Source organism: Sturnira hondurensis, unplaced genomic scaffold (assembly GCF_014824575.4).
Source record: "Sturnira hondurensis isolate 20B ecotype Veracruz unplaced genomic scaffold, ASM1482457v3 Scaffold0018725, whole genome shotgun sequence".
NCBI classification, from domain to species: Eukaryota; Metazoa; Chordata; class Mammalia; order Chiroptera; family Phyllostomidae; genus Sturnira; species Sturnira hondurensis.
The window spans coordinates 631,611-658,312 of NW_028091356.1; the positions used below are offsets into that span (position 1 = coordinate 631,611).

General features: G+C 51.4%; 2 protein-coding genes across 7 annotated transcripts in view; one reads left to right on the forward strand and one right to left on the reverse strand.

Moving 5' to 3' along the window:
* The window catches only part of ST3GAL3 (ST3 beta-galactoside alpha-2,3-sialyltransferase 3), a 191,320-nt gene that overhangs the window by 162,550 nt on the left and 2,068 nt on the right, over window positions 1-26,702 (forward strand). For 5 of the 6 annotated variants that reach the window (XM_037069695.1, XM_037069697.1, XM_037069693.1 and 2 more), the window contains 6 exons: window positions 901-995; window positions 3,985-4,048; window positions 4,939-5,034; window positions 5,332-5,518; window positions 23,874-24,020; window positions 24,194-24,340. In XM_037069695.1, coding sequence (XP_036925590.1) covers window positions 901-995; window positions 3,985-4,048; window positions 4,939-5,034; window positions 5,332-5,518; window positions 23,874-24,020; window positions 24,194-24,340 — 736 coding nt within the window. The remainder of the gene's footprint in view (window positions 1-900; window positions 996-3,984; window positions 4,049-4,938; window positions 5,035-5,331; window positions 5,519-23,873; window positions 24,021-24,193; window positions 24,341-26,702) is intronic. The other variant, XM_037069696.1, reaches the window with a different exon arrangement.
* LOC119003382 (zinc finger protein 143-like) lies at window positions 21,064-22,866 on the reverse strand. Its single transcript, XM_037069699.1, is given in 2 exon segments — window positions 21,064-21,617; window positions 21,828-22,866. Coding segments are annotated over 2 exon segments (1,431 nt in total). The 5' UTR covers window positions 22,706-22,866; the 3' UTR covers window position 21,064.

Consider the following 26,702-nt stretch of genomic DNA (forward strand, 5'->3'; position numbering starts at 1 on the left):
CTGTGTGACTTTGTCCTGGCCTCCCCAGGCCTGCACCCTGCCCTGCTCACTCTTCGGCTTTCTCAGGAAAAGTGAAACTCGCCTTTTCCTTTCTCCTTGACTCATCATCACTTCACCCTTCCTTCTCTTCTCTTTCCCTACCTATCTCTCCGCTGGGCTAAGATTATCCCTTCTCCTTAAACTCTGTACCAGTCCCTCAACTCCCAAAGAACTTTGTATTTTTTCTATTCTTCTCTCTGCCAGGAGGTGTTCTTAGGCTCCTGCCTATCTCTCTGAAGCCTCCCTCTGCCCTGCCTCTCAGCCTCCAGGTACTGCAGTTTTTCCCTTCTCTTCCAGACCTCTGTCTCCTGCAGCTCTGCACCTGCTTTGCCCCCTCATCATCAATTCTCCGTCCTCCTCACCCTGGGTGGTCCACTCAGGATTCTCTCCCGAATTCTGGGTGCCTGCACTGGCTGTTTTGGGGTTATTTTTCTGCTCCACTGGACAGGGTCTCATCTCTGGGTTCCCGCATTGCAGGAACAGTGGAGGCGGCAGGGACTATTTGATGGATGCATGCCTGGATAACCTGCCAGAGAGTTTCCAGCTCAGAAATGTTGATCCCTGATGCACAGGTCTTGTCTCTCCACTCCTATATCTGGCCACATGAGGACCAGCTGGGCCTGCTCCTTTAAACTCAGGCTCTGCTGAACAAGGTCTATCCAACCCCAAGCAGCAGCTACCCAGTGACAGGCTGGGGTAGGAAGGGTAGGCTGGAACAGGGAAGGTGGCTCCCAGCACAGCCATAGTCAAGACAGCTGGGCCAGAGTACTCCAGGACTCCAACCAGTCCTCAGCACTGAGAGCCAGCCAGCACTCCCACCTGTTGCATTTGGGGACCCTGAACAGCCATGTTGTGTTCCAGGTTCTCCAAGCCAGCACCCATGTTCTTGGACGACTCTTTCCGCAAGTGGGCTAGGATCCGTGAATTCGTGCCGCCTTTTGGGATCAAAGGTCAAGGTATGTTGGGAACCCTGACGCTCTCTACCTGTAACTTCCTGTCTTCCAGACTATCTCCCTGCACGTCAGGACAGGGCCGTACCCTCAGGAGTGCCCTGCTGGGATCCACCCCACCCCCACTCCCAGCAGTGCGTTTCCTTCTCTTCCTCTTCCCCTTCCTTTTTTCTCATTTCTTGAATGGAATATTTACTCAGAGCCCACCACCTTGTGAGGACTAGGTACACAACAGTGGAGTAGACCGTCACCATCCCTGTCCCCCGAGTCTAGTGGAGACACAGACATTTAGAGTGCAGGACCGTGAGCAATCTGATGTGGCCGGAACACGGTGCTGTGAGATCACAGGACAAGGGGAGCCAGAGCTGTTGGTGCTGGAGGACTGAGTATGAGGTAGAAATCCCAGAGAAAGTAGAGGTCATCACCCACGAGTGCCATGACTCTTCCATCACCCCCTCCTGGTGTTTCCCACCTCCAGTCCTCTCCTGTCCAAAGCCAGCCTTCCCCCATGTTCTCAGAACTGCCTGCTTCCATTGCCTGAGGGACTTCACTCATGCAGTCGCATCCTACCTTACGACTTTCCCATCCCTAACAGTTTAACAAGCTCTGTTTCTTTGTCAGGTGTCTGTTTGGTTTCATGGCATGGTAAACTATGAGCTTTAGAGTCAGGCACAGAAGGGTCAGATCCCAGTACTACCTTTTTACTAGCTGTGACCTTGAACAAGTTACTTAACCTGTCTGTGCTTTAGTTTCTTCATCAGGTAAATGGAGGAAATTGTTAGATTGTAGTCAGAATTAAATAACTGTTAAAGGGTCACACTATCATGTGACCAGGAGATCCAAGAATACCTAAACCCTCTACTCAGGCCACCTCTCCATGAAAAGAAGACAGTGGCCAGCAAAAAGACAAAGGGTTTGACCTCAAACCTCCAAGGGCAGATCTAATAGATTGGGTTGAAGCATATGAAGAACTCCTTTTTCCTGAGTGCAGGTAGGCAAGCAGTCTACTCTTCTCTCCTAAATTCTCACTCAGCACTCTGATTCTACTAAGCTGCAAAGGCCGGGAAAGGCCAGTACAGAGCCCATCAGCCAGCAAGAAGAGAACACCTGGAAGTTGATGCCCTTCTGCTAAGGCTCCCCATCTAGAAAACAAAAACCCAATCTGTATCCTTGACCTTGGCCACCTAGTGGCAATATGCTTTTCCTCAGAGGTGAAATGGGAGGTGGGGAGAAGGAGGGTACCTATGGCCTTTCCTGAAGCCCACCATAAAGGATATCTGAAGACACTCAGTGTAGAACACTCCTTAAACATTGGTTTCCTTACCTGTTCTCATTCAAATTCTGGAAAGATGAGCTGTCTGCTGTCTCCTCTCTCACCATTTACTCCCAACAAATGCCTTGTCCCTGTGAGATGCAGAGCATACTTTCCAGTCCTTGTCTCGACCTTGCAGATGCATCTGACAGTGTTATCCAGCCCATCTTTTAAAAAATTACGAGGTTGTTATTTTTAATTTTGGAGGCATTTCTTCCTAATGTGAAATATCTTAGGCACATAAAAAAGCATAAAAACTAATTTAATGAGCATCTATTTACTCTCTACTCAGCTTAAGAAATAAAACGTGAGATAGACTTAAAGCTCTGTGTGGCCCTTCCCACTCCTTGCCCCTCCTTCCCCAGGAGACCATTATCTTGGTTTTGGAGCTACCATTCCAATGCTGGTTTATGTTTCTACCACATACATATATATTCATTAAATATATGGCATTTTTACATATATTTAAATTTTGTAAATAGTAATATGTGTGTATCTTTCAAATTGATTTTTTTGCTTATGCTTTTCAGATTTATCAGTACTGATACATGTAGCTCTAGGTCATCAATTTTTTTTCTATTGCTGTATAGTATTCTACATAGCACATCTAATCTATTTTCTTTTGTGGACATCCACATTGCCTCTAGTGTTTTTGCTATTACAGGCAGTTCTGCAATAAACATTCTTGTACGAGTCTCCTTAAACAAATGCGTGAGGGTTTGATGCCGCCCACTGAGGAGTGGGGCTGCGAGATCTCCGTCTATGCTTGTCCGTGTCTTCACTTGATATTAATAAGATGCTCTCCACTGTGGCTGTACCAGTTTACTTACTTTATATGTAAACCTTTATATACATTTTGTGTTTATCTTTGTAACAACTCCACAGGGTAGAAATTACCATTTTCATTTGAAAGATAAGGAAACTTAAAACACTAAGAAAATAAGTGATTGATCCAAGGTCTTAAGAAGCAAAGCCAGAATTTAACTCTAAAACCAATATTATCATACATTATATTACAATCCTCTCATTATACCAGAATTTGAAAGGAGAGCAGTCATTACAGAAGCCAGAGAGGGGCCAAGGAGAATGCAGTCCAACTAGTGGGCACGGGATCTGAGAGCACAGAGGTCAGGGGGCCCTTGGTGAGGGCGGCCTCAAGGGAGTGCACGTAGGCAAATGCTAGGCTGTAGGCTTGCAGAGGTAAGGAGGTAGGCACAGCCTGGCAAAAGCAGGATTAGAGATAGGCAGTGTTCAAAGGAGGAAGTGAGGGAAAGACAGTATCAGAAGTGAGGCAGAGTGGCCTGGCTGGGGGAGCTGGTTGGGACCACACTGGTCTTCATCACTGCTTGTCTCTTCATTGGCTCCCTGGTGTCTGCTCTGTGGGGGCACAGAGATGTGCGCAATGTGGTCTCTATCTCCAAGCAGGTGCTCCCGTCTGGCCAAGCCCCAGACCTGACTGGGGAGCTGGCTCCAGGCAGAGCTAAGTGTACCTGCCTGTTCTGCCCCCATCTCCTTTTTCAGGGAGAAGGTTAAGCCAGCACCCTGGCTGGCTTTACACCCAGAGCTCCCCCTCCCTGCTTCCACCCTGTCCCTAGGAACATATGCCTTCACACTGGTTCACTGGAAAACATTTCTGGGAACTTGAGTGACCTTCTAACAGTAACCTCCCTCCTCTGTCCACAGACAATCTGATCAAAGCCATCTTGTCAGTCACCAAAGAGTACCGCCTGACACCTGCCTTGGACAGGTGAGCTCCTTGCTGCCCAGCCTCCTGCCCCTCAGCTGCCTGGCACATGCAGAGGCGTTGAGGCCCACCGGACCTTTCCTGGATACCAGGAAAATCTCCACCATATTCACATGCACACACAGTACACACGCTGGGGTGGGCGAGCAGAGAAGTAGGGCATCTAGCTGGGCTTGAACCCATGGGCTTTAAGCTCTCGGCAAGACTTCTCAGCCCTCAGTCAGCAGAGGTCTCAGGGTAAGAACTGAAGACACTGGGCTGGGACACACCCACCATTGGGATGGAGGAGCTACATGGCGGGGGCAGCTGAAGGGGCCGTGGCTTGCATCCAGGAGGCACTGATACCTCTGAAGCCAACCGACACTAGATAGAAGAAACCCCAGGATCAGGGGCAGGAGAGCAAACTGAGTAGGGTTCCCTGGTGGCTATTGGGAGCATGGAGGCTTCCTAATTGAATGTGAACCCAGCCCTAAGCCCTAGAGTCTCCAGTCCCATTTCTCTGTTCTTGCTTTTCTGGCACAGCCCTCAAGTTCAGCCCTCTTTTCCCTCTCCCCCAAAAGCTGCCCCACTAACTCTTGAGGAATCTTTTACCCAGAGCACTATCTTACTAGAGCCTCCTTCGTCACCTCCACGGAGCAAGTGTCTGAGCCCTTTCCACTCCCGTGTTTTCCTGGGGATATGTCAGGGAGTGGGGGATCTGAGAGTTCCAAGTGACCTGGCTTCCCACAGTGTGGTTCTGGCCTCTTCTTGGAGATGCTGCCAGAAGCCCATTGGTCTTCTTCCTCTATCCCAGCCTGTGCCTGGTCAAGGGCATGGGGTCAAGGGCCAAAGGGGTAGGGGACGAGGATACTGGGTAGACAGCTCTCCAGAGGTCTCTGCCTCTCTCCCCTCAGTCTCAGCTGCCGTCGCTGCATCATCGTGGGCAACGGAGGTGTCCTTGCCAACAAGTCACTGGGGCCACGAATTGATGATTATGACATTGTGGTCAGGTGAGCTCCTCAAAGCAGTGCCTCAGGCAGCTGCATGTCCTGGCCCAAACCCTGGTCCTTAATCCCAGAGAGAGCTGTCTAACGATCTGGCCATTTGGGCTGGAGGTCAGCAGAGGTCTCAAGAAGAGCCCTGGGTTGGAAGGTTTTAGAATGGAAAGCTAGATGGCTCCATGTGACCTGGGCTCCCCATTCTCTCTACCTGGGGTATCCTGGGCTCAGAGTGCTTCCCCAAACATAGACCCACAGACCACATGCAGTGAGCCCACGGCAGGCTCTGACTGGGCCTGCTCTCTGTAGATTGAACTCAGCACCAGTGAAAGGCTTTGAGAAGGACGTGGGCAGCAAAACTACACTGCGCATCACCTACCCAGAGGGTGCCATGCAGCGGCCTGAGCAGTATGAACGCGACTCTCTCTTCGTCCTCGCTGGCTTCAAGTGGCAGGACTTCAAGTGGTTGAAGTACATCGTCTACAAGGAGAGAGTGGTGAGCTCCCTGTGGACCAGCTCCTTCCCGTCTTGCCCTGGCCTTGCCCAGCTTCCAGATCAGCCCCTTCCATGAACCCAGCAAAGAACAGAGAGAAACCTTTCAAAAGAAGCATTATTGATCCAAAGTTGAAAGACACCCAAATTCAACTGAAGGACAGAGAGGCTAGATCTCAAGGTGACCCAGGTTCCTTGAGCTAATATGCTTGATATCTGCCGCCTGCCTCAGATATCAAGGTGCAGAGAGCTCTCCAGTGGCTGCATGGTCCTTCCTCAGCCTTGTGTGGCCACGCCCCGACCCAGACCCCAAGTCCCTCCCAACAGCCCCCATAAGGCCCTTCTCTGGCTTTAGATCCCCTGGTGAGGAAAGCTGTCATGTGGCTAGCCCTAGCATTAGTCCAAATTTTCACACTATCCTGCCCTGACCTTGTAGTTGCCTCCTCAACCCCTCTTACCTCTATGAAGTCTCTCTGACTCTGGTCATATGGGTCAACCTCATTCCAAAGGCAGAATGACCTTAGGGCCATTCTGCAGGGACTGTAGACCCCTCAACTTGGCAGGCCCACTTCCTAAACTCATGTGTAAGTCCTGGCCTAGCTCTACTTTGTATGTTTCCCACTGACCTGCATTTGGGTCCCCAACTTGCTATTGAGTCATCCTTCTCTGGAAACAACCAGATTCTGTCCTTGTTGTTCTAGGCAGGCAAGGGCGGGGCCTGTTTCTTTAGGGAGTGCATGTGGCCAAGTAAGCTCAGGCCGCTCCTTAGCGGACCATATGCTGAGCCCTTTCCTGAGACCTCTGCATCTCAGCTCTGGGCCCGTAGGGATGCCTGCCAACTTGTCCAGGCCCAAGCCTCCCCCCCTCAACCAGCTGTCTGTCACCAGCCATCCCAGGGGGAGGGGCACTGCAGAGTTCACGCCATTCATCTTCCAGTACCCAAGCCTCCTACCAGAGGAGAATGGTGACAGACAGCCCTCCGCCCACAGTAAGAAGCTAGTTTTTATGGACATTTAGAGAAGAATTGGATGGGAACAGCTTAACCTGCCTATGGAGGTCTCAGTGCATTTTGATTTAACTCCACAGCCCTTTCCCAAGCAAGGCCAAGTGCAGGCAGTGTCAGGTAGGTGGCAAGCGAGAGTGAAGACAGAAAGTCAGGAATTCAGGTAGGTGGGACAGCAGGGAAGGGGAGCCCACCTCAGAACCAGGCTGAGTAAGGTAGCCAGGCTCCACTGGGTCCAGCCTGGCTCTCCAAAGGGGAGGAAAGCGTTTGGCTTCCTCCAGCCCCAGCTGCAAGTGGGGCACTTCGGTTTTCAGAACACTAGAGCCTGAGACACTGGTGTCCTCAGAGCCCTTCTCTTTGCTTTGAAGGCAGTAGAGTTGGGGTCACAGGTAGGTACTTTTAAGGGAGAAATGGGAACAAATTGGGTCCGCTTTGGAGAATCCCAGGGACGCTGGAGGCTGCTTTGTCACCCTGGCCTCCTACCTGTCTGCCCACCCGCTCCTTCCCTCTGCCCATGAACACCTGTCACAGGAGCTCCCAGAGGGCAGGACCCGGTCCTGTCTGCCTTTTTTACCCTGCTATTGCCCAGACACCATAAATGATCAGAGCTGGCCCACATACCAGACCCTGCTTCCTCCTGGGGTAGGACAGGCAGCCCCAGTCAGGAGGCAGGTGGGGTGGGCCAGGCCCAGCTGGGGGGGAGGTCATCATGTATCCCTTCTAAGAATGTCAAGGTTAGTTAACTCAGGGCTCTTACTATCCATCCAAGGGAGCAAGGAAAGAAAGGAGAAAAGGAAGGGAGTCGACTAGAGTCAGAAAACTCACACTGTGCTCTGGCCACTCCAGGAGCAGACAGCAGGGCCTCACTTTCCCCAGGAAGACCGAGGAGCTCGCCATGTGGCCCTGGCCTCGGTGGCAGCAGATTGAAGGTACTAGAGCAGTTGGGGTGAGGAGGTGTGGGCTGTGCTCAGGCCCACGCTCAGCTGTGCTGCTGTCTCTGTCCTGTCCTATCCAGGCCGTGCCCAGGAGTCGAGGACCAGACTCGTGTTGATCCCTGTCTTAGCAGGGTTGGTGGGGTAGGTGGGGAGGAGAGAGGACACAGGGAGGAATCCTCTGAAGTTCCCTGAGCCTTCCCTGGCTCTAATGTCAAAGATAATTTGGGTCTTTAGAATGAACTGCCAGATGGAAGCCAATGATGTCCATGGCCTCACCAGTTCGGCACCAAAGGGGGCCTGTCCAGACCCTCTGGCCACCCAGGAAGCTTCTGAGTACCTGTCTCCACCCAAGCCCAGGGCTGATGCCCTCAAAGGACCCCTCTGCTCTGCTTCACTCCTCTGGCTCTGAGACCCAGGCAAATGTGGGACAGGCTGCTTCTCCAGGCCCCTCCCATCTGGTGCCCAACTGCAGGCTTGGCCTGCTCCTGCAGTGATGTTTCTAACCATACATACGCTGGAGAGCTCTCCACACCTGTCTGCAGCCTCACCTGTAGAATTCTGGCAGGAGGCAGCTCTATGTTCAGGAGCCAAGGCCTAGCTGGGCAGGGCGAGAACAGGTATTCGGCCTCAGTCAGTCATGGCTGCTGCCTGCTGCTTGCTATGTGAGCAGTTGCTCATTGAGTGTAATTTTCTGGTACCCAGGAGTCCTGATGTAATGTGGAAAGATGTGGGAAAGGAAGACCAAACTCCAAAACAGCCTGTGTTAGGCTTGGTCGTACCTACTCACCCACACCGGACCCTCCTTGTTAGCCATTTGCAGGCATTTTGTTCCCTGATTCACTCTCAGTAGCACCAGTAACTCCAAATAAGTTACCAAAAGGCCTTTTATCTCCCAGATCCCAGGAGTCTGACTAAGCCAGCAAGCAGCTCATGTGCACTTGGGACAGGTCAGAAGAGCACCAGTGGGCTGCGAGTGGGGAAGCCGGGTGGGGAGGGAGGGCGGAACCTGGGAAGTGAAGGTGCAGGTGTGTGTAAGTCCATGATGGGGTGAGGGGGCAGCCTCCAGCTCCTGTGAAACCCTCGGTGCCTCTGAAATACACACCTGGCTCCATCTTCCCACCCACTCGCTTCTCTGCCAGGCGTCCCTGAGTCTGTGCTGGCGCTGTACTGCTCCCCAGGAATACAGAGATGAATTCAACACAGCCTTGGACCCATAGTTGCTCACAGTCTAATGGGAGACACAGTCCTGAAACTAGAGTTGTAATGTAGTACGGTGGGTGCTGTGGCCTGATCGGCCTCCTCCTGATGTTTGGTCCAGGCCAGAGGCTCTCATCTGTTGTCCTGGGGCCTGGACAGGACAGGACACATGAGCAGCTGAGCAGCCATGCCTTCCCCACCTCCCTCCCTGGGATACCTGGTAACCCAGGGCTTCAGAGGTCCCAAGGAGCTGCCGCCCTCCCAGTCCCCTTGGATGCCCACTCTTCCTTTTCCCTCCTCATCCTCACTCCTGAAACTGGAAAACTGGCCTCGCTGTTGCGGGGCTTCTGACTGGTGATCAATTCAGTGAGGCTTGGAGGCCTAGGCCTGGTCGGTATGGGAGTGATTCCAGCCCAGCATGGGAAGGGGAGAGGGCAAGGGTTGCGGCTTGACCTCTGGATAGTCTTGGCACATGCCTGAGTTTCCAGCTGTAGTTCAGTCCTTGGGGAAGGAGGGAGGGATTTAGGAGGCTGGTCAGGGCCCCACATTTGTGCATAGGGAAACTAGGCCTCAATTTGGAAGACAACGTGGTTAAAGAGGGAAAGGCAGTAGGCTTAGGTTGGAATGTGGACACTATCATTCAGCCAGGTCGCTGTAGGCAAATTACCCAGGCCCCTCACCGGTGAAAAAGGAGTGGCACTGCCATCTGTCATTATTTATACTGGCCAAAATTCAACCTGATGAAATTTACAAGTGCTTGTCATTTACAAGCGCTTGACCACTTAGTAAGTGCTCTCCATGTCCAATATCGAAGCTATTTGTTCTTTTATTACTGTTGGTGGTATTGGCTGCTTAAAAAGTCCAGCTGCACCAGGGAGTGAAGCGTTTGTCTGTCTGGACTGTAGGGCCTGACCCAGGTGGTGACCTGGAAGCGGAGTTGGAGAGCAGGCCTAGAGGACAGAGAAACCCAGCACCTCCTGGGGAGGGCGCGACAGGTGTGCTGACAGTCTGGGAAACCCAGGGGGCAGGCGGGGCCACCGGTCCCTGGACAGGGGGCTCTATTGAAGCAGGCCTGAGATGGGGATCAGATGTTCATCTTCACCTAAACATGTGTTCTGTCCCAAGCCTGTGGGATGCAGAGGGATGCTTGGGATGCGCTCTGCCCAGAAGGAGCTCGGTGTTCATACCGCCCACTGTAGGGGAGACTCAGTGCAGGGCCCCTGGACCGGTGGTGAGACTGGGGCACGCCGTGGCCTCTGCTATCGAGGAGGTTTCTGCTGAGCCGCAGTCCGTGGTCCCTCCCCACCACAGTCTCCTTCCCAAACCTCCTAGATGAGCCCTCCTGGGACACCATCCTCTTTGCCTCCATCTCTGCAAGGTGCCTCTTACCCCATCTTAGTTTCCTGTTACCACATCCCAACCTTCGCTCCCCTGCCTCAGGTCAAAAGTGCCCAGGAACCAAAGCTCCTGTCGTCACCACCCTCAGTTCCTCCTCATCATTCTCATCTGTGACCTCCTGGTTACTCTGTCTCATAATTGTTATCAGGCGCCTCTTCCCCCTTCTGTTCCTCTTCCTGCCTCTATCCCTCCTCCTCTGATTCATATCCTGTCCCATTCCTCCTCCTCCTTCCAGCATCCTCATCGTAGCTGGTATGTATTAAGCTCCTCAGTTTACTAGCCTTTGAATTCCTTCTTCCAGTTTTCATAATGGCCCTGCTAGATGGGTACTGTTACTACCCCATTTGGGGGATTAGGAAACTGTGACACAGAGACAGTTACATGCTCAAGAGCACGTACCTCTAAGTTAAGTGGTAGAGCCAAGTTCAGACTCAGCTCTAATGGTCTCAGGGATTTTTCTAAGAAGTAAATCTGACCACAGCACCCCCTGCTTAGAGTCCTCCATTGATTGGCTCCTACCTGCCAATGACAGTGGGAGGAGCTACCATCTGCTGAGTGGGAGGAGTACCATCTGCTGAGCTCTTCCACGTGCCAGACTAGGGGCTACTGACCTACATGCGTCATCAGCCAGCCATCTCAAGGACCTCGTGGGGCCAGGGCTGCGAGTAAGTGCAGAGCAGCCTTTGGGGCCACGGGTGTCCCAGTCTAACCATCATACTGTAACACCTCCCATTTATTCTTAATACATTCATTTGGCAAACCCAAGTCAACCACCAAAATCACATGGAGCCCCAGGCTTCAAATACTGCCTTTTTCACTTGACTACCTCTTCCCATGACTTCTCGTCCAGCCATCCCAGTACCATGGAGCGAGAGGGAAAGCTGGGTTGGCAGCGCTGCGTGCTTCTTGCCACTCCTCTGTCCCTAGTCCTTGTTCTTCTCAGAACCTGTTCCCGCTGTCTCTCCAGTTCATCTCTCCATCCCATCTCTCCATCCCTATTGTAAGCAGGCATCCTACATCCAGCTCCACAGAAAAATTAAAGGTCACCCCCATTCCAATTCAGTTGTCTCCTCCTGTGCTCTGGATGCCATCTCCTCCCACCTTTCGGGACCTGTCTTACTCTGTTCACTCTTGTTGCCTCTTTACTGCGTCCTCTTCTCATATCTCTAAATTTGTTCAGGTCTCTCTCGCCTTGAAGATAAAAGCCCTCTTTAGCTTGCGTCCACCCCTCTCCTTCCCTTCTCTGTCAGGTGTCTAGAGGGGCACCACCTGTCCCTGATGCACTGCTGTGTTTTTTTCCATCTGTTTCTCAGCTCTCTGCAGCCTGGCTTCCAAACCTCTCCAGCGGCAGGGACTTCAGATTCTAAATCCAGTGGGCTCAACCTCTGCCTGCCTTTAAAGGGACAACTTGCCAGCAAATACTCAGTGAGCATTCACTGTGTACCCTGCACCATGCTAAATTCTAGGGGTAGTCCTTGATTCTTAAAAGCTCATGGCCAAAATCCTGGAAGCATGCTCAGTTCATCTGATTGCTCTGTAACAAGCATTGTTACACCTGAGGATTTACTTAGCTATCACCTGTTACAAGCCCGTGGAAGGAACTGCCCTGTTTATCTCTGTAAGTATATCAACTCCAGCAGAGTTTAAAACATAGTTAGCTCTTATAAATGAATGTAAGTGTGGAAACCGAGGCCCAGAGTGAGGCAGTAACTTCTGGCCAAGTCGGGACTGCCACCAAACTTTCTGCCTCTCTGTGAGCCCTCTCTTCTCTTTCATTGTCCTGGGAGATAACGCTTTTGGATTCAGACCCTTGCGTCCTTTCACTCTCTACTTGCCTCTCCCAGGTACTCTTTCCTCTGAGCCATGTTTGATCTTCTTTCTGAGGCTCCAAGATCGTGGTCCTTGATGAAGAAATGAAAACTAAACAGTTCCTGGCACTCTACTTCTTTCTCTTGTGTCAGTGTCACCAAGCTGGCTCCAAGCTGACGACTCTCTGTTCATCGCATTTCCCAGGCCGAGCTTTCAGTAGGGCTTCTGACGCCCTCCTCATAGCATACATCAAGATAAATTCCAAATGGACTAAGAAGTAAAACATAAAGACACAACCAAAGGAAATTTTGAAGAAAGCAGGATGGAAATTGAGTCCCTGGAGGGAAAAGAACTTAGTAAAAGGCAAAAGATTTACACGATCTGAAGAGAAACCAGAGTATGGGAAAAGAACTTAGAAAGGATGGAAGTGCGCGGGAAATCAGATGTGATCATATATGAAAATTTAAACTAACAACACCACAAAGACTGAATACCACGAGATGCTTAAAGTGTATTCAGGACACATGACAGATGAGTGGCTCTTATCGAGAAAGTTGACAAGAAAACCATTAGGACCCCAGCAGGGGACTGAGCAGGTCACACAGAAGGGAGTAAAACTAGTGAACAACAGAAGTCAGTTTAACTTTCCGAGCAGCTGGAGAAATTCGTGTGAAGGCAGCAGGGCACCGTTCACTACCCGCCACATCTTTAAAGACTGTTTAAATTGTGACAGCGTAACTTTGGCAAGAGCGCAGTGACAGGTGCTCCCAAAGGCAACTGGTCGGAGTGTGAATGGGGACAAGCTTTCTGGGAAGGAAGTGACACTTGGTACCAGGAGCCGTCACCCAGAGGAAGGAAAAGTCCGCACACAAAGATTTTTCCTGTAGTGTCATTTGCGATGGCCGAACCTAAACACAGCCAGAGGAGTTTGTTATGCACGGTGTGGTTCAGCCACTCACTGGACTATGCAGCAGCAGTCCAGTGACCCCGCGGAGGGTGGGGCCCTTGGACCAGCCCCCATAACTGCTCTCTGGGAAGCAGCACTGGGGGCTCGGTGTCCTCTGCCTCAGCCCGCACCTTCGCATGAAAGCCTCTTGGAGTGGGACAGTGCACGCGACAGTGCTCATCTGCAGGTGAGGATCGCCTCCTGAGAGGTGAGCCTCAGCAAGGCCAGTGTCGCCTGCCCACTGGGCAGAACGCCCGGCCACAGGGCCTGGGACTGAGCACGTAAACGAGATTGGCAGGGTCTGGCAAGGGCAGCACATGCCACCCTGCTCAAGAAGGCGTGGCCACCCCATTTTGTGGGCTCCAGGACACTTATGTAAGCACTGAACCCAACAAGCTGCTTGCCTGAGCTTCTTATAGTTGTTGGCCAGATGAAGATAAAGTTTCAGGCACGAAAACAGCATTGGCAATAAGTGTGTATATTTAGCGAATTAAAAAAAGTTGAGTGTATCTCGTCTGTGGTGTGACTGCAGGACTGTCCTTAGACCATGGAGTGAAGAGGAATACACAGGATCTAAAGGGAAATGCCCATCCCATGCCCATTTTTCCTTGCCAGACCATTACTAAGTACTAGAGACCTCAGAAATTCTCACCCTCACAGTCAGTACCAAGCTCACTTCCATCCTCCAGGGCAGAACACACCTCCCTGTGCATATATATCCCTGAGTCCAAGGAAGGCTATGAGCAGAACTAGGATGTGCAGGCTGGGAGGGGGACCCACCCATGTGCACACAGTACTTGTCATGGTGTGGGACCACGAGTGGGCAGAGAAGAGGGCGGGCTGGGCCTACCTCTCCCTATGCCAGCACAGTCCAGCACAGATCCCCAGGAGTCAGAGTTCCAAAGTCAAACCTGGCCTTCCGGGTCACTTTTTAAGGGAGGATAGAATATATTTTATGTAATAGTTTGATTCCTTGATTTGTAACTCACAGATATTTAGAACCTAAAATTCAGACGTGTGTGGTACATGGACTTCCATTTGTCATTCTGTCCCTGGCCCCACAGACATTAGGGATGAGGCCGCATAGGTGTGGGGACAAAGGCTGGAAGTGAGGCTGGGCAGGCAGGGCGCAGATGGTGAGGGGTCTTATAAATCAAAGGCACATCCGGGAGCTCGGACTTTGTCCTGAGGACTAACAAGAGCAGGAATGGATTAGCTGATTGTGTGCCAAACATACTATGTGCATGACTTCTGACTGCCGTAGCATAGATACACTACAAGGTACCAGCCAGTCTTACATCCGCATTTTATAGATGAGGAAAGTGAGACTTAGAGTAAAGACCTTCCTAGGCACACGGAGTTAGCTGATTAGTGCCAGGGTTCAGAAACAGAATTACTGGGGCAGCCCAGCCCGCAAGCCACGGTGGGCTGACAGCACGGTGGTGGGGAAGGACGCCGTGGTGGGACAGGTCTACGCAGAAGCCGCAGACTGGGCATTTGCTTGGTTCCTGGGGACAAGGGAGCAGGAAAGGTCAAAGAAGATCAAGGACTCCAGTCCGAATTGTTGGGGAAAAGTGGGAGCTAGATCCCTCATGGGAAATAGGTTGGTTAAGAAAACAAACCTACTGGGCCTTCGTTTCTTTAGGAGGAGACTAGATAAGATATTCTTAAAGGTCTCTGCTTGTATGACTGTAATCCATGTTTTAAGGGTTGTTCATTGTCCAAGATATTACTGAACATATCTGTGCAAAAGTATGTGGCTTGTATGTGACAGGCCCTCGTGTGTGTGTTGATCGCTTGACCCAGGTTAATCCTGAGTTTTGAAACATTTACGTCCGTAAGCAGCCTTCTTTTTGAGCTCTTCATTTTGCCTAGAGTTCTTAGTACATCACCCGGCTGTTCCTCCCAGTTTATATGCTGTGCATGTGGACATTTTCTGGATATGTCTCATGTGTATGTATTTGAAGTTAGCAGAGCAGATGTTTTAAGCCTCTCTCTGTCTTTCTCACTTTGTGGTCTCACCATGTACTGGGATGTTTGTATACGACTCTCTTTTTCACTGGATTACAGACTCCCTTGGGGTAAGGAAAACAAAGACCAGACCGAGGCTGGTCAGTTGTCCTGACGAGCTGTCTCAGTGGGCTGTGGGAGCTTTTAGCCCTGAGAATGTCAGGATCAGATTTGTGTGGGGCTGTGAGGAATTGAAGGAAGGCAAGATGGAGGCAGGGAGGCCGGCTGGTTGCTAAAGTGACCCCGGTGAGAGGTGGCGACCTGTCCTAAGGCAGGGGCCACAGGGAGCAGGAGTGAACACATCAACCCTTGGCTGCAGGAAGCCAGGCTGTGGTCACACTCTGTCCTCCTGGACGTCTCTGTGTGGCCTGGAGACCGCCTCTGTCCTGCAGAAGAGCCGAGCGGGGAACGGGGGAGCGCTGCTGAGCCTGGCTGGGAAGGCACTCGCCTCCATATGCGTTCTGCCAGCGCTCCTGACTGTTCTGACAAAACAGGACAAGTTGCATCAGCAGGAGACTGGCGGCTCCACACAAATGAGCTGGGTCCAGACTTGACTGAGGCAGGGACATTCCTGGAGGAGGAGGGATTCAACAAAGAATGCAGCCCACAGCTGGCCTTGAGGAGAGGTTTGACCATTCCAGGCCAGCGTTGCTGGTGGCGGGATAGGCTTCTGTGTCGTGTCCTGTGGGTCCAGGAAATGAGATGTGAGAGGCCTCGAACCAAACATGATTCTGCCTTCTGGGGCAGGGGTGTGTTCTGGGGACAGGCGTGGAAGTGTCGTGCAGCAGCAGGAAGGCCTCTGGTGCCCACTGCCCTCCTCCCAGGACCCAGGCTCCCTATGTGAATGGGCAGCTGTTTGTGTACCGCCTCCCCGGCATCTGGCATCTCCAGCCACGCCCTCGGCATCACTCTCTTGGCTTCTGTGATACTCAGAATAGATAAGATTTATTGAGCTCTCACTATATGCCAAATGTGGTGTATAATCTTCACAACTGTCTGGGAAGTAGGTCTTGTCATTCCTGCTATGCAGGAGGAACTTGAGGTCTAAAGACACTACAGGACGTGCCCAGGGGACACAGATGTGGGATCCGGGTGTGACCCAGGCTTTTCAGACTCCAGGGCCCACCACCTTCCACTGCACCGCACCCCCGCTGGTGCCTCCAGCCTCTCCTGCTGTTCGTTCTCCATCTCTGTGGGCCCCTCTGTTTCCACCCACCCTCCATGGTGGTGTTCACAGGATTCTAGCAGGGTTCCCATCTCTTCTTACCCCATACCAGAGATTCTTAGTCTGAAATCAGCAAGTGCCCTTGACTTTGGGGTTCTGCAACCTAATGCAGTGGCACAAAATGTAATGTGTATGTGCCTGTGTGTGTGTTTCTGAGAAGAGAAGTCATAGCTTTTCTTTTAGGAGCCAGACCGAGGTTTTGTTGGCATTTGAAATTTTTTTATGGTTGGGGAAACACGGAAGTACCCAAATCATATCTTGGTCTTATTGTTTCTCCTTTCCCTAAGATTCCTGAGGGCCTTTGCATCCGGACCATGACAGATCGGGAAACAATAAGAACCCTGAGGCCTGGAGTCATTCACCGTGCCACTTCCCAGTGCTCTAACACAGAGCCTTCTGGAGCTTGAGACCCACACGCAGGCCTCCTTTGCTCCAAGCGCCAAAGTTACTCTGTGCCACGCTGGTGGCCGGTCTTGAGGCCGACCTGCTGGGCTCGCCATGCACAGTGAGCAAGGCAGAGACCAGGAGGCTGCTCCAAGGAGGCAGGCTGCACCTCCCCATGCTCCCTGCTTCATGGGAGCAAGGAGTTAAAAAGAAGTGTACGTGTGTGCGTGCGAGAGAGAGAGAGACTGAGAGAGAGACTTTTACCTCCTACCAGGAAATGTGACGCACTCTGTACTCAGGTCTAAGCAGCCAGATCGGTCGTTTCTCCTCCCAGGAAGGAGTGGAGGTAGGAAGAGGCATTAGCTTTACCTCCCCACCTTTAGCTCCCCACTGGAGCTTTTGTCGGGTTCTCAAAAAGTGTAATTTCCTAGTTTCACACAGTGGTTACACGTAGGACTTTCAGCACACGGGAAAGGCTGGGAAACATAGTTTCAGAGAGGGCATCTCATGTCATGAAGGTACCCAGGTTCTGAAGTTGGGTCCAGCTCAGAATCTCACAGCTGTCGGTGCATCCCAAGTCCCTTCACCAACGTGAGCCTTAGGCCCCTCTGGTGAAAGGGGGTGTGGGACCCTCACCCACCTCGGAGACCCTGAGGGCAGGAGGGAGCTCCTCCTCGTTCTTGACTCCTGACTTCCTGAGGTGGGAACAACAGTGATCATAATAAGTGGTATGGCAGGAAGAACACTCAACTTGAAGTCCCAACCCTTGTGTTTAAATCTTGGCACAGCCACTTGCATGACCTCGAACGTGTTGCTTCATCTTGGGTTCGTACCTGTGAAGTCGGTGTAGGTTGACGAGATGTAAATAATGTCTCTGAAAACTAGCCTGGAGCCTGGCACACACCCCCAGTGTGCCCATTCCTGGCTCTTCCTCCCTCTCCAGAGCGGCCCCTATGCCTTTTCCTCTTTAGGTGTGTGTGTGGGGCACGCATGGGCAGGAAGCCCAGGTGGGGAACTGCTGGGGCTTGCCGGGCTCTGGGGAAGGGACAGGGGCTGTGCCTCAGCTGGCACAGGCTGGCACCTGCCATTCCTTTCAATCTACATCTGGCCATCTCAGGAGGGCCTTCTGCCCAGCTCTGTGTAAGATAGTGTCCATTTCTCTACCCTCCCCTTCCCCGCTGGGCCCTGTCATCCCTCCTGCCCTCCCTCGCACAGACACCTCTCCTAGACGCAGAGAGCGGGCCACAGGAGCAGGATGGACTGGGCTCTGCCCTCAGGCTCGCAGGTCTGAGACACAGAGAAGCTGGCCCCAAGCGTCTATCCTTTCACCTGACCCTTGGAGAACAGACAGGATTGACCAGAGAAACAGATTTTGCCACAGAGGTGGGGAGACAGGAGGAGGGTGTGGCTGGAGCAGAGACAGCCCACTGAAGGCAGAGGGAGACAGGCCCAAAGAGGAACTGACCCGTGGGAGCTCTCTGTTCTGTGCAGAGCAGTGGAGGAGCCGGGGGTGGACTGCGTGCCTCCTTTAACCTCCTCTGCCCTGCACGCCTTAGGGTCACAACACACAGCTGATGATGATGAGGATGACAGCCAATCAGGTGACTGTGAGCTGGCCTGAATTATCTAATTCCCACAAAAGCCCACAAGATAAATACTGTTAGTATCCTGGTTTGTCCACAAGGAAGTGGCGAGTTCCTTGCCCAGGGTCTCCACGCAGAGAATGGCCAGAGCTGCGTTGAATCTGGTCCCTCCAGGATGCCATAACAAAACACTGCAGACTGGGCGGCTAATAAACAACAGAAACCTATTTCTCACCACCTAGAGGCCGGAAGTCCAGGGTCGTGGCGTTCATGAGGGCTCCCTGGTGCATGGACCGCCCTCTTCACCGTGTGTCCTCGCTTGTCGGAAGGGGCAAGGCCTCTCTCTGGGGCCTCTTTCATAAGGGCATTAATCCCACTCATCAGGGCTCCATGTTCAAACCAGAGCAGACTTAACTATATTCTGTCGCCTCCTGAAGGTTAGAGGTCCTTTCTGCCTTGGGAAGAATGGGATCAGGAAAGACATGAGAAAGAAGGATATGCTGAGTCTTAAAAAACGAGTGGGTTGGATCGGGTGGACAGATGTGAGAAGGCCATTGGAGATAGAGCAGCGTGCGCAAAAGCATGGAGTCATGAATTAACAGGTGGGGACTTCAGATGGGCTGGGATGGAGTTGGAGTGGCAGGCAGGGCTTCCTTCTGGACAGCTCGGATCTCTGGGCAGTGCTGATGAGGTCTGCTTTGGACCTAGAAAGATCACTCTGGCAGAGTGGAAGGGGTTTGGGGAGGCAGAGGCGGCCCATTCTAGGTACTGATTACATGTTTGTTGACTAAATGGGTGGAATTTAGTGATTATTTATTGAGTACCATTTATGTTCCAGTCACTCCACCTGGCTCTGGGCTTTCATCAAGACAGATGCTGAAAGTGGCCAGTCATTAGGATAGTCCAGTTAAAAGGTGATGAGGCCCGGACTTCTGAGGGATTTGGGAGGAAGGGGTACGTCTGTGGGATTCTAAGAAGATACAATCAAAAGGACTAGAAGACCAGTAGGACAGGGTGGGCTGGAGAGATGAAAAAATCTGAAGTCGATCCTGAGGTTTCTGGCTTATGGAGAGGGAACACAGGAGGAGGCGGAGCAGCTCTGGGGAGACTAGGAACAGTTTAGATGTCCTAACACAGAGGGCCGGCTGGATGTGGCGTGTGCACCCCTGTGCCAGAATTCTTAGGGAACATAATTTCCACGTCTGCAACGTTCATAGACATGTTTCATTTAACCAAATCTGTATGGTAAACTTGGATTTTTTTTCAGGTTTTACACTATGTAAATAACACTGTAATTAACAGCTTTTTATAAAGATCTTCACCCTTCTGATGACTTTTAGGAGAGCAACTTACAGTCATGGTGTATAAACAGCCTTAAGGCTTTCGGTTCATACTCGGGTTGCTTTCTGGAAAAGCTGTGGCAAATTGTACTCCTGCAGCCGTGGGGGTGGGGAGGGTGCTTCGCCTCCGCATACTGCCACAAACACCGAGCTGTGCACGTGCGCGCACACACACACACACACACACACATATGCACGGGGTGGGCAAAGGTAGGTTTTCAGTTGTGAGTGCGCAAAACCCAGTGTACTCCTGTATTATTTATTACTGTATTATTTTCCATACAAACAAACCGTCAACCTACTTTTGCTCACCCTGTATTTTAGAGACAGTATTTAGTTATTTTAATTTGCATTTTTATCACTATTGAGTTTTTCATGCATACTAACCTTATTTTATGCTCTTTTCCAATTTTTATGGGGTGTCATTGATTTTTTGTGAATTCTTAAAAGTATATATTTTTATTGTGACAGAATTTTTCTCACTTTGTGTCCTTCCTAATTTGGCTTATTATATTTTTGATGCACCAAAGCACTAAAATGTTTACAAAGTCAAAAGTTTTTACCTTTCCCTCTATTTCTAACAGAGCACTAATGCTTAGGAAGCTTGATAATAAGCAGGGATGGGATGGGCAGACGAGGGCAAAGACAACAATTGGGACAACTGTGATAGAATGACAATAAAATTATTAAAAATAATAAAATAGATATACATCTAAATTTTTTAGTTTTTTTTTTAAGCAGGAGAAGTAGTAAGTGGACCTTTGCGTTCTAAATAGCAAATTTTCAAATATCCTTGCTGAGAAAATCCTCTTGTTCCCCCTGAGGTGACTGACGTCTCCTTCACCACGAAGCCAGGTGTGCGCATGCGCACGGCTGCTGTGCCCCAGCTGTCTGATGTCATCAAGATTCATGGTGGTTCTTACCTGTCAATGTTCTAATAGTTGCAGATTTATAATATACTCTAATATCTAATTGTTAAAACTAGAGGGCCATTTTAAACTATTAAATACTTGGGTGGGTTTTTAGATTCCTTTTGGTAAATTTCAAAACAAAAACCCTGTTCGGATTTTTCTTAGAGTTGTATGAAGCCTGTGCTGACCTGGCAGGAAGTGACATTTTGTTACTGTTCAGCCTCTGATCCCAGGTATGGCTTGTCTCCCGTTTTTTCAAGTCATTTTTTAGATCTCTTAATAAAGGGTTGTGGCTTTTTTTAAAATTAGAGGTCCCACATATTTAAATTTATTATTTTTCTTCTTTTAAAAGATTTTATTTTATTTTTAATTTTTTTTACAGAGATGGGAAAGGAGGGAGAAAGAGAGGGAGAGAAACATCAATGTGAGAGAAAAGGGTAAATCTATTGCTTTTCCTACTCGCCCCAACCAGGGACCTGGCCTGCAACCCAGGCATGTACCCTGACTGGGAATCAAACAGGCGACCTTTCACTTTGCAGACAGTGCCCAACCAACTGTGCCACACCAGTCAGGGTTATTCTTTCTTTCTTTTTTTTTAAGCAGGTTTTTTATAATTATTTATAGAGTGAGCAAGAGGAAAAGAGGGGGGCAAAGGGAGAGAGGAGAGGTAAAGGAAAAGGGGATGGAGGGAGGGAGAGAGAGAGAAATATTGATTTGTTGTTCCACTTGTTTATGCACTCATTCGTTGATTCTTGTACGTGCCTTGACTGGGGATCGAACCTACAACCTTGCTGTATCAGGACAATGCTCTAACCAAATGAGCTGCCTGGCCAGGTCTCCATCACTGGGCAAGGCTTAAAAAAGGCTTTCTGCTCCTCCTCGATTGGCTCAGTGTCATTGTGGGTGGTCCGTTTGTGCATGGCCAGGGTGGAGAACTGCTTGTATGTCTTCCCACAGTGGTTCCAGTTGTACAGTTTTGAGTGAGTGTGAACAACATGATGTTTATACAAACTGGAATATTCTGTAAACCTTTTGTCACACCCAGGAACTGTACAAACATATGGCTTTTCCCCTGTGTGTATCCTAACATGGTTTTTGTAATTGGCAGCACTGGCAAGTGCCCTTCCACAACCTGGTTCTGTACAGTAATAGGGTCTTTCTCCTGTGTGTGTCCTAATATGCACTTTTCTGATATTTGATGTTGCAAAAGACTGACTGTAGCCTTCAAAGTGACATTTAAAAGGCCTTTCTCCTGTATGAGTTCTGATATGTTTCTGTAGATCTCCTGAAGTTTTGAAGGACTTGGTACAATTATTTTCTGAATGCCGATATGGCTTTTCTCCTATATGGCTTCTGACATGACTTTTTTTTTTTAATATTTTATTTATTTATCTTTAGAGGGGAAGGGAAGGAGAGAGGAAGGAAAACATCAATGTATGGTTGCTTCTCGTGCATCCCCTGCAGGGAACTGGCCCCTGCGGGAAACTGGCCTGCAACCCAGGCATGTGCCCTGACTGGGAATCGAACCGCGATCGTCTGGTTCGCAGGCCCGTGCTCAATCCACTGAGCTACACCAGCCAGGAATTGACATGACTTTTTAATCCATAACCTGTTGCAAATGCTTTCCCACAGCCTGGATGCTCACACTGACAGGGCCAGTCTCCTGTGTGTGACCTCTTGTGCACCTTAAGATAATGAGCTGTTGTACATAATTTTCCACATCCATCATATTCACATCGAAATGCCTTCTCTCCACTCTGTTGGGATTTAGCAGCTACTCTTGTTGCATGTCCTTGTAAGATAATCTGCATTTTTTTCTCTTGCTCATTCTCTCCAATCATTCCAGTACCTGTTATACTTTCACTTCCATCAATGGACACCTTTGCTGCATACTGCTCCAAAGCACTGATAGTTTCAGGGTCAATTGTGGCATCCCCAGTGTGCAAACCTGCCACTGTACCGTCAGCCTGAATTGCTAAGATGGTATCAGACTGTGGGACTTGCACTGCATGGTGGATGTAAGCTGTGGTGCCATCTTCCAGCTGAACTGCCTGTAACACACTCTGGTCATAACTATCTTTGGAGGCATGGTGAATAAATGCTGTAGTTCCATCTTCTAACTGAACTGCTTGACCATCCTCTAGACGTAAACTGTCCCCTATAGTTTTAGGCACGGGTACATGTTGAACATAGGCAGCAGAACCATCTTCCAAGTGAATGACCTGGCCATCTATGAGTTTCCCATCGTTAGAATTATGTTGTACATAAGCAGTAGAACCATCTGCAAGTGTTACTGCTTACAAGCTTACACCTTCCATATGTTCTAAATTGTCACCATCTGCCACAGTCACCGCCTCTGTCAGACACAGGGTCACGTGCTGAGCCTCCATTCCTCCTCCAGGAATCTCTGTCATTCCTTGAGAGTCTTGATTTATTTGGGCTAACAACATTTTTTACCTCCAAGAAAATTTTCCAACAATTCCTTCGTCTGACCACCATGCACCAGGACTGGAAACAGCCGCCCATATTTAAATTTATTGATCAGTATTTGATTACTCTTCTTTAGGACTGTGAATGGAATTTCTTTTGTGTGAAAGCTGGCGACTTTCCTGTTGGAACACAGACCCTGTTACATGAGTATTGTACCCACGGAGTTCAGTGGGTTCTTTTAGGTTTTCTAGGCAAATAACAAACTCCCTGGATATAGCAGGTTGGCGTCCCTGGCTTGGTGATGGCTCCAGCCTGCAGAATTGGTCTGTGGCTTTCTCCAGCAGTAGTCAGGAGCCCAGTTGTAAGAGAGGATGAATGGATTGGTCCCAGGTTCAGGTCTTCCCTGGGCTGAGGCTGTAGAAGGGCAAGGGGCGGGGAGCCGAGGGAGCTCACAGGGAAACAGCCCAAGGGGTGTGCTTCAGGGTCTGGGCCCGAAAAGCAGGGCTAAGGACGAGGGGAAGGGAGAGGGTGAGGAGAGGCAGCTGTGGCTGAGGGCGCTGAGGGAAGAACGGTCCCCTATTTGCAGTTAAAGAAACCAGCTCAGAGGGCTTGTCACTTGACCAAAGTCGCCCAGCTCTGGTCGGCGGCAGACCTGGGATCTGAGTGTGGTTCTGGGTTGCCGTGTAGCTCACGTTCTGTCTTTATTTTTCAGGTTCACTTTAGAACAGTTGACTGAGAGCCAGGAGACACAGCAGAAGCCAAAGGAAAGGAGCCCAGCAGAGCAGATAGGAGAGAGAGGGCAGGCTCCTCCCGGCCCCGCAGCAGCTGTGAAGGGGCGGGGGATAGCTGGGCTGTTGGGTCTTCCGGTAGACCCAAGAACGCCCTCGGGCCAGAGCAGCAACCCTCAGTGTCCCACCCTGTGCCCCTGCCGTGCAGCTCACTCTGGCTCCTCCGTCACACACTGTGGCCCAACCACAAGCTGCTGTTCCCAGCCCATCTCTGCCGCACACTGCGTGTCCCGGCACACCGAGTCCTCCCTCTGCCGTCTGAGTGTGTCCCACACGCCTGGCTCCAGTGTCACTTCACGCCCTGCACCTCACTCCTCACCTGGAAACACCATGGGTCCCTGCCACACAGCCCATTGCAAGCTGCAGGCCCAGCTCACACTCACCTGTCCTGTGCCCACAGAGCGCATCGGATGGCTTCTGGAAGTCTGTGGCCACTCGAGTGCCCAAGGAGCCCCCTGAGATTCGTATCCTCAACCCATATTTCATCCAGGAAGCCGCCTTCACCCTCATCGGACTTCCCTTCAACAACGGCCTCATGGGCCGTGGGGTGAGATGTTGGGGCCCCTGGAGAGGGAGGAGGGGTCCCTGGGTCAGAGGGGCTGCGGGAAGGAAGGACGGGGCAGCAGGGTGGGAGCAGAGGGCTCAGTCCTCGGGAGTGGAGCTCAGCTCCAGGGAGCCTAGCTGAGGAGCTCAGCCTCACTCTGCCCTCCCCTCCTCCAGAACATCCCGACCCTTGGCAGTGTGGCAGTGACCATGGCACTACACGGCTGTGATGAGGTGGCAGTCGCAGGCTTTGGCTACGACATGAGCACGCCCAATGCACCCCTGCACTACTATGAGACCGTGCGCATGGCAGCCATCAAAGAGGTGTGGGGCCAGGTTGGGGGCAGGGCCGATGGAGGGGGCACTTCCAGCGTGAGGACAGGCTCTGACTGTGTTCACAAGCAAATGGTAAAAGGAGCCAGTGGCTGCTGTGGCTGCCCAGAGCTCCAGCAAGGTGCTACCTCCCCCGCACCCACCTGAGTTGGGACACTGGGGGTCTGTCCCTGCCTGCAGACCTCTCTGACCACAAAGCATCCTGTGCGCCCACCCACCCTGGACTCCCCATGAACCCAGTTTCCTTCCTGAATTCGCCTTGCCTGGCCCTCTCCCTGGTCCTGCACCTGCCTCCTCCTCGCTGTTCCCAGCCATCCTACGCTTACCCTGGCACCAGCTCAGAGCATCCTCTCTACCTCAAAGTCCTGTCTTCCTCCCAGAGGACTTCCTTGCCCCCTCAGATGACCCACAAATACTGTCTCGGTCTCAGGACACCTCCCGTACCTCCGTCCCCCTTCCCTGTTGCCAGGTGGCAAATCCTGTCGGTACTCCCAGGCCACCTATGTGCTCAGGCACTTTAACGTTTCAGGAGCATCACAGCTCTCCCAGCCTCTCCCTCATCTCTCCCCTCCCAGCAGGAGTCCGCAGTGACAATCTGACCCCTCACCACTCCCTTCACTTCTGCTAGCCTCCCCTGCTGCCTGTCTGGGCCTCAGACATCGTGGGCCAGGCACTAAGGAGTTTCCCTGCCCCTGCGCTGGCATCAGGGGTTGTTGGAGGGACCTCCGGGACCTCCATCTGTGCAGGTCATAATGCTGTGAACTCAGGGGTATTCCTTGGCCAACTCACCTTCCTACGCCCCAGTCTTCGTGTGCCCTTCCTCCATCCCCGCCACACCAGTCCAAGGCCTTACACACCCTGAAAGCCGCCACTACCGTCCCCAGTAGTGGCAGTAATTTTTAGTGCTCCTCTGATTTCGCTGGCCAGGTCTCTTGTTCTGTGTCCTTGATTTCAGTCTACCCCCTAAGAGCCAGCATTGGCCAGGGCTCCACCCTGGACAGTCTTCTCCCTCTCACTCACGTTCTCCGGGACACTGGCTTCCCCGTCCATGGCTTCAGTTACCACTGAGATTGCTTGGGGCTTTTCTGGTTCATTCAGGCCTCCTCGAGTAATTGGAAGTTATTTCAAGGGTGCGTAAAAGACTTGGGGACCTCATGGGAAACCACAAACAGCCTTCCAGCTGGGCCTCTGTTGCCTGAACTGGGGTCGAGGCACAGAAAGCCCTGGGTGCAGGACAGCTCCAGAACTCGCAGTGGCTCTGGCCTCTTTATTGCCATGACCCTGTTCATCTCTCCGTCTCTGTCATGATGTATCTTCCTGCACTTTTGTCCCATGACCACTCCAAGCTGTTCTCACAGCTTTTGCCTGCCTCCCAGCCTCTGTTTATTATACATTTGCTCTCTGACACATTCTTTTTATGTGAACTTGAGAGACAGTAGACACAGGCAGGCAGTCACCAGGTCATAAAGGGCTTTCTCTGCCGTGGGGAGGAGCTGGGACTTGGCTCTGCAGGCTGGAGGGAGCCGCAGAAGCAGGAGCATTTTACACCGAGGATTAGCCTGTGGTGGGGTTCCTGTGGCTGCAGCAGGAATCGGCGGGGTGCAGGGCAGGAGGCCGTCCTGGCAATCTAGGCCAGAGACAGATACTGGAGCCACAACACAGCAGAGGAGCCCAGGCCAGAAGCGCGAGTTGTCAGCGCAGCTGCAGGTGCAGAGACCGGCAGGCAGGACGAGGTTTCCCAGGGAAGCGGTGGACCGGGAAGCGCAGGTCCTCAGGGCGGCTCCCCGGAGCGCCGATGCTGAATGGCTGGGTGAGGGGATAGGAGCCAGGGCCAGAGCTGCAGACAGAAAAAGGGCTGCCAGAAGGAAGGCTCTTCCGAGCAAGTGGCCTGTGAACGGGATGGACATCCGCGTCAGGAATCAGGGGTGCTGGTGGGGCTGGGGACCCAGAGACACAGTGCGGAGAGCTCCGCCCAGCTGCCCTGCTGCTGAATGGGAGGAGGAATCAGGGAGAGCCCCGGAGAGGCGTCACTGCCCAGGCTGAGGGAGCTGCACCCCAGGCGACTCTCTGTTTACTCTTATCGTGAACGTTGTCAGACATCTTCACAGACAGAGCAATACTGCGAACCTCCATGTGGCTGTCACCTGCCTCCCCCAGCTGCAGCCGTGGCTGGCGCTGTTCCATCTGCTCCTTCCCCTCATACTCCCCCACCACTGATTGTTTACAAACAGGTCTCTGATACCGTATCATTTTGGCCACAAATATTTCAGTAAGTTTCTCAAAAATATGACTTTTTTACTATCATAATACCACTATCACACCTAGAAAAGTTAACAATAATTCTTCAGTATCA